Source organism: Sceloporus occidentalis, unplaced genomic scaffold, assembly GCF_023333645.1.
Source record: "Sceloporus occidentalis isolate IW3139 unplaced genomic scaffold, rSceOcc1.0.p SCAF_3, whole genome shotgun sequence".
Lineage (NCBI taxonomy): Eukaryota > Metazoa > Chordata > Lepidosauria > Squamata > Phrynosomatidae > Sceloporus > Sceloporus occidentalis.
The window spans coordinates 170,537,047-170,551,858 of record NW_028316983.1 but is presented as its reverse complement, the minus strand read 5'-3'; the positions used below and the strand labels follow the sequence as shown (position 1 = coordinate 170,551,858).

The window sequence follows — 14,812 nt, the reverse complement described above, 5'->3', positions numbered from 1 at the left end:
AGATAAGCTTCACATATGGTTCAGTTCAGCCCAAAGCAGACTTTTACATTTTGTGAATTCAGGTCATTCCAGTAATTCAGATCTTTTTGATTCTGCACCTTTGGTACTATAGGATGTGGGCTGTAAAGTGTGGCCTTGTGTGTCACCTACTGCCCTAAGGCCTTTTTGAGACCCCTTAGAAATCATTGTGATTTTTAAAAAATATATATGCTAAAAGTTCTCTCCATTTCACAGATGTTGTGTTTAGGGGAGAAAAATTAAAATCTTTTAAAATGAATAATTCAGACATTTGTCTGAGGGCCAGTGTGGCCCCTGTTATATATATATAGAACCAACAAAGTATTTGACCCTCCTGGGTTCATTGTTGCTCCAAGTGTTGGTTCCCAGATTAGTGCTGGTAAGTGAGCCATTGGCTGCCTGTCTGCAGAGAATTTCCAGGATAGAAAGAAGTAGTTGTAGTCCATCGATGCTTATATGATACTGGTTCTTTGTACACTGCTCAGGCAGATAGCCTGAGAAGCACTTGTTTTAGAGGACTTGATGCTTTCTAAACTTTTAAAAACTGGGAGCAAAAATGTGTAATAATCTGATGTTACTTCTCATGCATTGCCTCCATTCATTTTATAGTGCTCTTATTAATTGGCCACTCAGAACTAATTTATTCTTTTATGTTCTCTTACGCAGTATTTAAAACATTGGTATCCCATATTGTGGACCGCACAGAGCCTGTCCTCTCCTCCAGTCTGTCCCTGGAAGTCATAACAGTTTTTCAGTATTACAACTATTTTGCCAGTAAAAATGTTAGTGATCTGGCAAATCATTTGCTTCAGCTTGCAAGAGAAGGTAAGGAATATGGTTCTTAAGAAAGCTTACCCATGCCCTTTTAGGGAGTTTGTGGCAGGGGCTCATTCTACAATGGTGGGATGAGCTTTCTCCCTATTCTGATGGGACCAGGAACCACCTGTACCTGTAGAGCAAAGCATAAAATAATTGCTTCTGCTTTTCAGAGGTATTGAGAAAGTTGTTTTGCATTAAGATTTGCATGCCAGTAAATGTATCTGCTATGAGACAGGGTGAAAATTAGGCAAAATTATACCTATAGAACACAGGACTAGGAACAATCTGTAGTTCAAGTGGCATGCCTCCCATGTTTTTTCAGGATCTGGCACACATTAGTTCTCATACAAATCATACAGTAATTTGCACAAACCCAAAATCACACCTCCAGAACCTGCTTTTGTCACAAGCAGAAAACAAGTCATCTACTTTAAAGATGCTAGCAAAATAGTCAGGTTTTGTATTATTGTTGTTGTCTATTGCTTGTTATTATCAAACAACAGAACTCTGCAAAGGAAGAAGAATGTATAAACATGTTTTAATACTAAATTATGTACTTCCCTGGTTCTCCAAATGCATGTGTACCCATAAGCTGGGGTTAGGCAGCCTGTGGCCCTCCTGATGTTGTTAGAGTGCAACTCCCATCAACCATAGTCAGCATATTCAGTGACAATAGATGATGGGAGTTGCAGTCTGGCAACATCTGGAGGACATCAGATTGCCCTCACTATCTTTAGACCGTCTCACCACAGCATTTCTGGCTAGAGGCCTGTCTGATCCAACATGTAGGCTGTTTCAGGTAATAGCAATCACCTAGAATGCCTAACAACACCTGGTAACAATATGGAAACAGTCATGAGGCTGTGGTTGCAATCTTTGCCAGTTTTTGTGGACCATCCTTCTCCAATGTGTCCCTTTCCATATATATTGAACTGTAACTGCCATCCATTATTCCTCACGAACGTGGGCAATGTGCTAACTGGGATAATGAGAGTTGCATTTCCAGAAGATCTGGAAGGTACCAGGTTGAGGAAACCTTTTCTAAACTTTATGTAGCCAACAGGCAAATGCTATTTCAAAGACCTCTGAGTGATGACTGTAACCTGCGAACTTGTGGTATAAGATAAACATGTTGTTGGCATATCTTTGCTTTTTAGCTGTAATGGTACAGACTCTACAGTCTTTAAGAGATGGAAAGATCTTGCAGAATAAAGCCTCCTTAACCTCCATCAGCCTCCCACCTCAGCAGGAAGTGCTGAAATCTTTGGCTGTCCTCCTTCTGACTGAAAACAAAAGGGAGATCCATGAAGCTGTGGTATCAATACTGTCAGCTGCAGCAGCAGAAGACAAGCAATTCAGGGAAAAGGTAGGCGGGGACAGGGACTATGGGCCCATTCACATTACAAAAAAAATCGGTTCTGAAACCGATTCAATCACGTGAAGTTCCTACTCACCCCGAATCTCACACAAGCGAATCCGGGGCTTGCACACCCGTTCCGTGTTAAATGGCCCCTAGCGCGGTGTTTTTGAAATCGGCGCAAATACCGTTTCTTTTGGAAAACCCCGGGTCCTGGGAATGAGAACTTGGCCTCGATCACGATTGAGGCAAATTGAGGGAGGGATTTAGGTCAGAGGGTGGGCAAAGGGCAAGGCATTTCCTCCCCTCATCGGAGGGGAGGGGGAGGAGGAAAGAGCCCTGGGAAGAAGGGAGCAAGGGAAGGCATTCTTTAGGAGCCTCTTTTCCCTGCATCCCCTGCCCACAGCCCTCTGTCGCTGGGCATTCCTTCCCTTGCAGGAGGAAAAAATTCAGGTCATGAACGGAGCTCATGTCAGGCAACCCCCCCCCCCTTTTCAAATTCAAACAATTTTTTTGGAGCAAATATGCGCATTGAATACATTATGTTTGTATTCCAGAGGCAGATGGAGCTGGGCTTGCACTTTATATCCTTGGATCTCCTTGCCTTCTGCAGAGGGGGAAGCTACAAATGTTGCAAACAATCAATGTTACATTTTTAACAATTTTTTTGGAGCAAATATGCGCATTGAATACATTATGTTTGTATTCCAGAGGCAGATGGAGCTGGGCTTGCACTTTATATCCTTGGATCTCCTTGCCTTCTGCAGAGGGGGAAGCTACAAATGTTGCAAACAATCAATGTTACATTTTTAACAATTTTTTTGGAGCAAATATGCGCATGGTTTGTCTTCTTGAGCAGATACAGCAAGGGAAGCAAAGGGAAAGCTAATGTTGCTTTTAAAAGCATAAAAAAAATGCATGGCAATCCCATCCTTTGCCTGGGACAGGGGCAGATCTGACCCCAAAGCCCACAGGTTTATAAAAAAATAGAGAGAGAGAGAGGCATCTCTCTCCCTGCTTCAGCCGCTGAAACCCCTGTGCCTGGCTCTTTAAAAAGGGAGGACACTTTCCCCGATGCCCTGCAAACGTCACCATGACGATAGCTTGATTGGCAGCAGCCACCTCGCCAGCAGACACAGAATGCATTCGATTTCTAATTTGCAGGTCAAAATGCATTCGATTTCAAATTTGTAGTGGGCACTTGCTAACGGAGTGATTCGGGGGAGGGGCATCCGGATCAGCCCAGTTCCTTCCAGGTCTTTTAGACCAGTATGAATGGGGCCTATGAGTGCTAGGTTGCTAGATTTGAGCTAGAACATTTCTGTGAATCTATTGCAACATCTTGGTGGGAAGATGAGGCCCATCCAGTAGCATATGCAGCTCCATTGTCATGCTGCAGTAGATCAAGCACCAACATTCCTCCCCACATAAACTCTCTTTTCCATGTGAGGCAGCACTACTTCAAGTGTTTCGTCTGTCTACTGAGGGAAATCCACTAAGCAGATTAGTCTACTTTCTATGGCTCTGGTTCACTCTGTAATTGGGTGTGTTTTTTATTTTATCTTATCAGGTTGTTTATTAATAATGAACAAAATTCATTATTGGGCATACAGATGTGTACAAGCTGGAGCTGTGCATCTGTAACTTATCCATATTCCTTAGGTAGTCATAGTCATGGCACTATTGCCACCATCATAACTGGAACCCCAAACCTACTTTACCGGACAACAGCCCCACTGAAAAGGAGATCTGTTCTACTGGCAATTAGGACACAAAGAGGAGGCTGTTTCTTGTCCTGCCAGCCAGCAAGGCTGCAACAATCAGACACAGGACTCTTAGTACACTTCCGCTTTACACCTTTGCTGGTTGGTGGGAGGAGGTGGAAATATTGTCCATTTGCACCCTGGTCACCAGAAGAATGGTCTCCCTTCTCTCAGTGTGGCTGATGCTCATTAAAGCAGGTTTGGGTAGGGTTGTCAGGGTGGGGGAAACTACTTAGTTACACATAGTATCCTAAGTAGAATCCCAGCCAACAATAACATCTGTGTTTCAGCTTTCTTCCAATGGACTAAAAGCAACATAACTAATTCATAGATCATTTGCTTCCTCCACCCTTTATTCTCATAACAGCCCTATGAAGTAGGTTACAGTGAGAGGCTGTGTCTGGTCCAAATCTGGAATGGCCCTGAGAGCACATAACACACGTTAGTTACACCATAGATGTTCAGCATCCCTTTTGGTGAAATATAGTTGCTCTTGCTGCCACCATCTCTTTCTCTTCATTGTCACTCTTTTTTCTTTCAGGCTTTAATTTATTACTGTGAAACGCTTGCACAGCCCAATCTCCATCTCCAGAAAGCAGCTTGCATGGCTCTGAAATGCCTTCAGGTAAACCTGTCTGCCTTCTTTATTTTCCCACACCCACACAACAAAAGGCTAACCAACAACAAGGGGTACAGTTCTTGAGCAAACAGCAACAGTAAGAATATTGTCCATTTGTCTTTACCATCCTGTATTACGTTACTTTGTGCAGGGTTTTTTAATGCAATTTAGGACTTTAAAATATCTCCTGTATGAGACTGATGAGCACATGAGACTTGTCACTTAACTTTCATGAATTCAGCAATACATGTACAGCAGGGCAGAAAACAATTGTACATTCTTCATATATGTGGCAAATATTGGGATGAAAAATGAGGGCTTCCCAGTTGCTGTAGTACCAAGAGCTGCTTTTTCCTCTACACTCAGACTGGATATGTTCTAGTCACTGGCATATTGTTGGTTTGCATGTTCAAAGTAAAGCATCAAGGAACATGGGGCACCTCATGCCTTGGGTCCAAATCGAGTTCTCCTGAGACCTCAATCTGGCCTTTTGGTTTTCCAGCAGAAGTGAGTCCCATGAGTCACTCTCCCGTGAGTCACTCTCTCCACTTCCTCTCCATCATGAAGCCATTGTTCAATACTGCTCCAGCTTTTGTGCATTCCCCCTTCCCCACTCTAGAAGCTTGAAATGCCATTCTTGAGACTGGCTTACTGACAGTCCGTAAAATAAAGCAGGTTTAAAACAATCTAAAATGGACAGTGGTTCACAGTGGACCAAACATGGGGCATGTGTCATTAGGGAAGAGGGAATCCTCCACCCCCGACACACACACACTCCATGTGATTTTTATTTTACTCTTTTGCCCCACCACAGGAATACAGGTTCTCTGAAATTAAATTCAGTTTATGGACAAAATGACGTTCCCTGCCCTTACTTCAAACTGTTTGTTGTTTATGAAGTTAGCTGTAAATGTTAACACCATTTCTTCCTGCAAGTATTGTAAACCCACAGACTATGCTGCTGAAGCTTGTAGAGGACAGCAGTTGCCCTAATTCCAGGGAGGACAGAATTAAGACCAGCGGATAACATTACATTGAATTATTGTATACAAGCTAGCCATGGACTTCTATGTAAGGAGGGAATGAACCATGTTTTTAAAACTTTATTAATAACCTACTTTTACAGCAACAACAATAAATGCAGTTCTTGTAGCACAATAATAGCTTGCTAGAAATATTCTTATTGGTTGTAAAATAAATTTTTTAATCTGTGTCTGTTCATAATAGTCTGGATGTATAATATGGCTGGGATTCTACTAAATTCACTTGGAGTCTAAGACTCTGATAGTATTGCCACACTGGATCCCTTGGCCCATGCCTCCTACCAGAGACAATACCTACCTAGAGTTCCCATTTTTTCAGTGCCTAGTTTTCAGACATCCTTGGTGCCAAGGCACTATGGGAGCTTGAGACCTCACCCATGCATTTTCAAAAGGTTATTTCCCAAGCCCCTCCCTTTGCTCCAAGGACCTTAAGACACAGGCAATAAACTCATAGACCCAGTTAGAATCATAGAGTTGAAAGGGGCTTCGTGGCATTGAACCCACTGCTCAATGTAGGATCTCCAGCTAAAGGATCCCAGCTGGTAGCTGTCCAGATTCTTTTTGAAGACATCTTTGAGCTATTTAAAGAGTGCAGTAGAAACAGGCTGTGCTAGAAAGAGCCATCCTCTGGTTGGAGGTATGTCTTGGTGGCTGCCAGCTTCTCCAGAAGCAGCAAGTGGCCAGGGCTACCTACTATAATGGGTTGATGCTACCACTTGCACAGGGTACTTTTGGATACCAATTTCTATGAGCAATTTGACATTATAAGATCCTGAGCAAAATGTTTAGTACGTTTTGCTCAGTTTGATTTAAAGGAAGAATTAAAGGGTGTGCACAGTTTTGCACCAAGTTAGAATGGCCCATACATTGATATACTGAAGGTTTCAAGCTGAGTTACACAACTCTCAAAGTTGGACACATTGTAGCTCCCAAGTCTAAGTGAAGTCATGGCACATTCTGCATCTACTGACCCTTTCCTGTCTCTATCCTAAGTACCAGTGCTACCATGGTACACCCCTGCAGGCATCAAATGCCCACACATTTTAACTAATAATTAATGCTTTAAAAAACCAAATCACCCACAGATGCATATTTTTCAGGCATCCTTATAATGCATGCCATGCTTCCGGTTCCTAGGTTTTGTGGCCTTGGAGCTATGGTATTGACAGATGCACGTTCTTTTTTTGTTGTTGTTATTGTTATGCTAATTATGAGAGTTTACAAGTCTTGAGCAGAGTTGTTGATGACAGGATGACTTGAGGGTCTTTCATTCATAGGGTTCCCATAAATCAAAGTCAACTTAAGGACAAGTACCTCAAACAAAACCATGAAAGCACTAATTGTACAGATCCACCAGATAGGCCACCTAACTTTTCCTCTTCTGATTTGTTCGTCCTCATGCCACGAGCTCTACAAAATGCATTAGGAGCAGATGTGCATGCACATTCCTTTTCCCTGTGGTTCTACTATCTGCAGTGACAATGTTAAAAGCTATATGTAGCTCAGTGCACTGCAGAACACATGGCATTCTGTATTTGTCACAGACTTCTTGCAAATAATTAAATGTGTCCTTAAATATGCTGGTATGAGGAACTGAACAAATGAGTGAAAATAAGTAACTATATTAGAGACACTGGAGTAAGACTTCTAAAAATTACCTTCCTTTCTTTTGGTACAGGCAACGGAAAGCATCAAAATGCTGGCTACTCTATGCCAGTCTGACAATGAAGAGATCAGGAAGGTGGCCTCTGAAACCCTGCTCTCTCTTGGTAGGTTCACTGCCTTTCCTTCCACCAGAACAATAAAATATCAATCATAGAAGAACAGAACATCATGAAGATGGACAGTTTAGGGGACAGGCAGGAGCTGATAGAAAGCAATAAGGAATGGAAACAAGGTAGAATTACCACTTTGGCAGGGGTCAAAGAATTGTGTCCCTTCAGGTGTTTTTGGAACTGTATCTCCCAGCATCCCTCACCTTTGGCTATGCTTGGTACAGATGATGGGAGGTGAAGTTCAATATCTGCAGAGCCACAGTTACCCATCCCTGTTGCAGAAGAACTTGATAGCTCCAGTTTTATTGGCACGTTTTCGTAGTATACAACTATGTGCCCCTCCAGATGTTGCTAAACTATTCCCATTAACCCTAGCTAGCATGGTCCAGTGTGAATGATCATGGAAGTAAGTCCATTATCTGAAGACCCAGCAGTTGACTCCTTTCTTCATGATAGGAAGTCTCTCAAATTATAGCATGTGAATATAGTTGCACCCTCACAAGCAAACTTCCAGCCATCACACATACAGAAAGACAAACTTTGACAAAGTATGTACCTGAAACAATCTAATTTTACTTCTCAGTATGTTCAGGACTGTAGCCTAGGTTAGTAAATCAACTTATTGGAGTCTCTCCCAAGCATACTTAAGGGCTTGCTGTAACCACCACCACCCCCATGCCTGGATCTCAATGTTTCCATGACTGAATCACATGGGATGGACAGATAATACGGGAAATCTTATGTCAGCTCCACACTTCTTTTGAGGCCCACTGAGTGGACATAGGAGCTCTTTCCATGAGTTTATATGAAGCAGCACACATTCCAAATCAAATTCTGTCTTTGGGGCTGGAAGACAGTAGGTATTGTTGCTGAACCTTTTGCAAAAAAAAACAGGGTTCTTTCTCCTTAAGAGGAGCAGTGGAGGAAGCCTGCAGGTACAGATTCAGCACTCAGCTAGGACATGACTGAAACTGGATAAGCAGCATCTTCTTTCCATATGAAAGCTCTTAGGTTCTAGAATAAATGACTTTTCCTCCATGAGGGGGTTCAGATTTTGAGCAAATGATTGTGTTCTCACATTACTTGGAATCAATAGGAAATTTGAACGGATGTCAAGCCTTTTAGGTCAGAGGCATAGCTTCCATACAGCTTTGGGACTCAGCATCTCTGTTTAGAATCTGAAATCTAGGTTTTGATGGAAATTGACTGTAATTATTCACAAGAAAATCAGGAAGAGCAGCAAACTTCACTGAAAAATGGCTACCCCCTTGTTTGTGAACCACGGGCCTAAAGGTTGTAGCATTTACTTTGCCTCTTTCTCATGCATAGGTGAAGATGGACGGTTGGCATATGAACAACTAGATAAATTTCCCCGTGAATTCATTAAGGTTGGTGGACGACGTGCAGCTGAGGTGGCCACAGCCTTTTAAGCCGCATATTAACACAATATCCTCAATGGTGGACCTTCTTAACCATTATGGTGCTGTAGCTGAACTGCAAGAGTAAAAACTGCTCTTTTGAAGGATGCTCTGAAATTTTTAAAATAGATATGTATCTATGGAGGACACTGTTTCTGGGCTGCTGCTGACTTTTCCCTGTAGCTTATAGCAAAACTGTCAAAGATTGTGATTATTTGCTTCAGTGTGAAACTATGTGGTTGCTGTAAATCAGCCTCAACAAATACGAGAGATGTTTTAATATTGCCATTCAGGCATTTTTAACAGAATTTGGTGCTTGTTTGTGGGCATTATTGCATCGGTTTGAAACATGTGATGCTTCCCCTAAAACTATGGAGGAAGCAAGCCGAATAGAATTGTTAAAGCAGTGCTAACTTCCTTATGTGCTTTTCCTCCGTTGCCTTAGTAGCAAAATTGAGCATGAACTGTCCTCAAATGATGAGCTGCCTCCGGAAACAGCAGGATGTGAACTCCAGGAGATATCAGTGCTCTGACTCACTTCCAGTTTCTATTCTTGCTTTTTCCTTGCCCTCCTCTAATGAACTCTCATTAATCGCAAGGGGTTTTCTTTTGTTGTCAAGCAATTGTGTGGGCTGTGTGAAACAAGCAAAAGGTTAAATGTGCTCCTTTTCCCAGAAAGGGCAAATGAATGCGATAGATTTTATTACATGAAAGCCCTGGCTCCAGTTTTCACCTCCAAAATTTGAAAAAGAAAAAAAAAACATTGAAGTTGTATGCTTTTTAGTATATAACATATTTTGTATTGATTTCCAAATAAGATGATGCTTTTTGGAACTGCTTGAAGTACAGGCCATTTAACAAATCTTTCTTCCTCACATAATGTACAATTATTGGGGTGACAGACAGCATGTTCCTGTGCAAGCTTACCCAGACGTAAATCCACTTGAGTTCAACAAAGCCTACTTCTAAGAGTGCATGGAAGTGCAGGCCGAAGACGCTTCATTAAAACCCTTATTACTCTCCTATATTTAAGACTGTTTCAAGAACAGCTAGTTCTTTTATAGCTGTTGGATTTCTGTGGGGACAGAACCATTCATTCATCTCTTTTGAGCCCTGCAAGATTTATAAACAGTCTGATCCAAGTGTTTTTTTTCTTTGCAAATGCACTGGGAAGACAGTATTTTTTATTGTGAATGTTGCAACATTGTATATAGCTGTATATTTATAAATATATAATTTTTCTCCAATTAAAAGCTATGTTTGTACAGTCACTCCAAAAGGTTTGCTGAAGGAAATGTGTCTTATAACAAGTGAAATAATTATGCTTTGGTTTTTACCGCACACTGCTCACATGAGCCTGCAGTCTTTCATGGTTGTCTTTTGTACTGACTTTTGGCTTATATTTGCCTTCTAGTTTTGTGGTATTTGTACTTTGCATATTTACTGCTACTTTTAAGTTATAATAAAGATTATTTTCAATTACTAAATAAAAGAAGCCATAGGACATTGTTTCTTATGTTGCTGCGTTCATTCACTTTGGTTGTGAGGTCTTAAAGCAGAGATGGGAATCACGTGGCCCTCCAGTTGTTGAACTGGACTTCCCAGCGCTTGCCAGCAATCAATGGTAATGCATGCTTGGGTCCAACCTATTTGCGGGATCATCTGCTTCCATATAATCCGCCCTGCACCCTCAGGTCCTCTGGGAGGAATCTATTGCAGCCTTTAAAAAACAGACTAACTGCTTCCTCCCAGAGGGCCTTCACTGCAATTGCTCCCAAATTATGGAATGGCCTGCCGGACGAGATCCGTCAAATTGCCATCTTAGACAGCTTTTAAAAAGCTGTCAAGACGGATCTCTTCCGGCAGGCCTTTCCTGAATAAAAGTGCCCAGCCACAGAATGACTGTCCCTCACATCATGTATCAGCAGACCGCTCTGTCCTCACTGTATTTTTTATTGTGTTTTTAATAGATGTTTTAATTGTAACTTGTTTAATCCTGTTTTAAAGGGGGGGGGGGGACTTTGGGACATAAATTTGTAAATGTGGATTTTATCGTGTTGTAGGCCGCTTTGATTGTCTTGTCACAGAAAAGCAGGATATAAATAAGTTTTATTTATTTATTTATTTATTTAGCTGGGAACTGCAATCCAGCATCTGGAGGACCTTATAATTCTGACCCTGCCCTAAAGCAAGGCTGAGGAACGTGTGACCCTGCAGATGCTGTTAGACTCCAGCTCCTAACAGCCCTAGCCATCTTGGCCAGTGGTGGGAGATGATGAGGGGCTGCAGTTCAACATCAGGAGATCTGAAGGTTCCCACTCATGATTAGAGATAGCAAGGAGGAAAATAAAGTCATCTCTTTTAAAGTGTAAAAAATTAACCTACCAAGAACCTTGATACAGTGTAGGCAGTAATACATCTAAGTATGACATCACTGAGAATGGATGCTGTTTCCATTCTGTTTACATCATTCATTGCTTGGTTACCAGAGATGAGAAGTGAGGTAACTGCAAACCGATTCTTTGGTTCGCCTGTCGTTTACTATCTAATTTAGGGAACTACAAATCTATAAAATGGGAAATACATTCCCCAGTTTAAAACACTGGTATGACAAGCATATTAAGCAGATACGGGAACCACCAATCAAGTTAATAGACCCCATCTTTCACCACCATAAAATCAAGACATACGGCATTGACCTGAGAAATGCAGAACTTCCCTTAGAGGAGAGAGCCACAGCTGCGCTATATATTGGACTGTTAGCTTATACAGGTATGTAGATGGAAACACAATACATCTAGGTTTGGGATGATGATTTCAGAGACTGCCAACTTCATCAAATATTTGTATTTAATTACTTTATATCCAAACTTTCTCCCAATATGGTACTAATGTCTGTGTTGTGTTTAAGACCTAAGTATCAGGATGGGGTGGGGGTTCCTAAAATATAGAATTACATGAGTGTTACTGGACTGAAGGAGCAGTTGTAATCTGAGCTGCATGCTTTAATCCTCAATGTGTAATTAAAACTGTGGTCATGTGCCTTCTTGTTGTGGAGTAAGCCACATGAAACTCAAGTGGACTTTCACCTCAACATTCCTAACATTATGCAGTAAGAACCTCAAACATCACTGCTATAGTTTAGGGGTGAAGAACCTATGACCCTCGAGGTACTGATAAACTACACCATCCTGCATCATGGGACATACAGTCAAGGTTACAACATATCAGTTGAACTGTAGAGGTGAAAGCCACCACATGTGTCTTAGATCTTTGTCCATCTTGGTTTATCAAACAGGCTAGAAGGGGACTAGCTGAGTGGGTGAAGGAAGTAGTCAATGCCTCCCTACAACAAGGCAGAGTTCCATCTTGCCCTAAAGGAGGCAGTTGTGAGGCCTTTGTTAAGAAAAAAAGCCATCCCTTAATCCTGCTATAATGAATAATTATTAGCCTGTTTTGTCCTACCATTTTGGGGCAAGGTAGTGGAATGTGTGGTGGGTTCCCACTTCCAGGGGTTTCTGGATGAAACGCATTATCTAGATCCATTTCAATCTGGTTTAAGGCCTGGCTATGGAACAGACAGCCTTGGTTGCCTTAGTGCATGACCTAAACAGGGAACTGGACAGGGGGAGTGGGTCCCTGTTCGTTCTGCCGGACCTCTCAGTGGCTTTCGATAACATCAACCATGGTATCCTTCTGGTATCTGGGATGGGGCTTGGAAGTACTATAGTTTTTGTGGCTACGTTCTAGAAGAGTTTATTCCTAACATTTTGCCAGCAGCTGTGGCTGGCATCTTCAGAGAATGCTGACATGGAAGAGATAGTAATATATATACTATTGGTTGAGGAGAGGTGATTTGCATGTTAATCTGTGTATTGTTCTGTTGTTGAATGCCAAAGCCTACAGGGCATCCATTTCATTGTCTGTTCGGAAACCCCCTTCACCCTGGGTGGTTTTGATTTGCATTTGCTGGGTCTTGATTTTGTTGTTTTTCAGGACTAGTAGCCAAACTGTTTACTTTCAGGGTTTCTTCTTTCCAGTTGAAATTATCCAGGTGTTTATGGATTTCATTGGCTTCCCTGTGCATTTTGATCTGATAGGAGCCATTGATCCAGCCTGTGTTATATGGGGGTTATACGCCCCTGAAGATGCAGGTTCACAGTCTGGGGGTGCTCCTGGACTCGGCTTTGAATATGGAAGCCCAAGTCTCTGCAGTGACCAGGTGTGCTTTTGCACATTTAAAACTTGTGCAAAAGCTACGCTTGTTCCTTGAAATACCAGATCTGGCCTTGGTGGCACATGCCTTGGCTATTCCCGTTTGGTTTACTCTAACTAACACATTCTACTTTGGGGTGTGATGTTGTTTAATGTTGTGAGCCACCCTGAGTCCCAGTTTTTGGGAAAAGAGCAGGATATAAATAAATATAACATCATCAACAACAGCATCTGAAGGGCCACAAGTTCCTTAGCTCAGAGTAAAGAATTCAAAAGGACTCTTGAGTTAACACAAACCTCAAAATGAGCAAGAGCGCTGATCAATAGACCCATTTGCCATCATTTAACATTCCTATCAAGTCAAGACAGCTGAACAGAGTTCCAATCACCATGTCCTAACTGTACGTTACCAAAGCCCATTGTAGAACAGTGGCTCCCATATCATTTGCCTGGTAGCAGATTCACATTCGCCACATTCATCACATTTAGGCAAACATTTCCAATTAGCACCAGTTCTTTGTAGTCATTTCCTTGCACTGTATCTCATGTTGTTCTAGAAAATGACTTGATTCTCAACAGTAGATTTCCAGAGATTAAAGCAAGGAGAAGCAGCAAAGACATCTGCTCCTCAATGTACAAAGCTCTCTATCCCTGTTTCTTAGGATCCAGCTTACTGCACTTGTCCAGTATTTCAATACTATAATACTAAAATATGTTAGTAAACTGTGTCAGGACTTACATATACTGACTTCCTTTACAGGTGGCGTTAGTGCTGCTAGACTTGCTGCAGAATATATTCAGGATATGATTGATATTTTGATCATGCCAAACACCTCTGGGAAAGTGATGATTGCCGTGCTAAAGGGATTATGCGGTGCTTGCTATATAAACTGCACAAATCAAAATGAAGCCAAAGAAAATCACCTTGCTGAAGTTCTTATTGCCTATCTGGATGAAGATGAAGATTCCCCAGATGCTGACCCAGATATTATCCTTGTGAAATTCTGGGTTTGTTATCTGATGACGGTTGTCTGCTGTAACAATATCCCATATATTAAATTACTTCAAGAAATGGGTGAACAAACACTACAAAAAAGGCTGGAATCCCTATCTAACAAGGAATGGCTTGGATGGCCACAAAACTATGCTGAATTAATGTTTTTGCTTATGGGATATCAAAAAACAAAGATATAGAGCACTGAGTTATTGTATAGTTTCCACAGTGTTCCATATTTTAGGGCCAAAGGCCTCAGGAATAAGAACTTTTTTAGAGCCTAAGCATTTGAACTGTGCCTTTTAAACATACTTTGCTACATCTTAAACATACTTTGCTACATCAAATTCTGCTTTCTAAGACTATTTCTGAAATCCTTTCATGTTTGAGTAGCCCTCAACACAGAATTAAACTGCCACATCCAGTAAGTTGTCTGTTAACACCTGGTGAAATACCACTGCTAAAAACAAGTAGAGGTAGCCCGATGGAATAATACTAAGAGCTCAATATAAGAGTAGCTAATAAGAAAAAAAATTAAAATAAAACAATTTTTTCTCACTACTCTGGAGAGGTTTCACATTTTGTGCAATACAAGAACAGCCTTGTATTCCGTGTTCCACAGAAGACTTGAAAGATGTTGGCTTGGGCATAATGCCACTGCAATATAGATCTTAAATCCAAAGTCATCAAATCTGAGCAACCAGGTGTCCTGTCAAACATCTTAAGGGAAAACACTGAAATGGTAATATTAAGGGAGAACATGAGATTAACCATTTTGCTTTTTCATACAA

At 41.5% G+C, this 14,812-nt stretch overlaps 2 protein-coding genes across 7 annotated transcripts in view; both read left to right on the top strand.

The window, feature by feature from the left end:
• Window positions 1-10,316, top strand: part of RIPOR2 (RHO family interacting cell polarization regulator 2) — a 142,418-nt gene extending 132,102 nt beyond the window's left edge. For all 6 annotated transcript variants that reach the window (XM_089516861.1, XM_089516864.1, XM_089516860.1 and 3 more), the window contains 5 exons: window positions 685-843; window positions 1,995-2,203; window positions 4,499-4,582; window positions 7,298-7,388; window positions 8,724-10,316. In XM_089516861.1, coding sequence (XP_089372987.1) covers window positions 685-843; window positions 1,995-2,203; window positions 4,499-4,582; window positions 7,298-7,388; window positions 8,724-8,824 — 644 coding nt within the window. In that variant the 3' untranslated portion in view covers window positions 8,825-10,316. The remainder of the gene's footprint in view (window positions 1-684; window positions 844-1,994; window positions 2,204-4,498; window positions 4,583-7,297; window positions 7,389-8,723) is intronic.
• A 940-nt stretch (window positions 10,317-11,256) lies between these two features.
• ARMH2 (armadillo like helical domain containing 2) lies at window positions 11,257-14,226 on the top strand. Its single transcript, XM_089518822.1, is given in 4 exon segments — window positions 11,257-11,287; window positions 11,290-11,353; window positions 11,355-11,584; window positions 13,788-14,226. Coding segments are annotated over 4 exon segments (759 nt in total). The 3' UTR covers window positions 14,222-14,226.
• The last annotated feature ends 586 nt before the right edge of the window (window positions 14,227-14,812 follow it).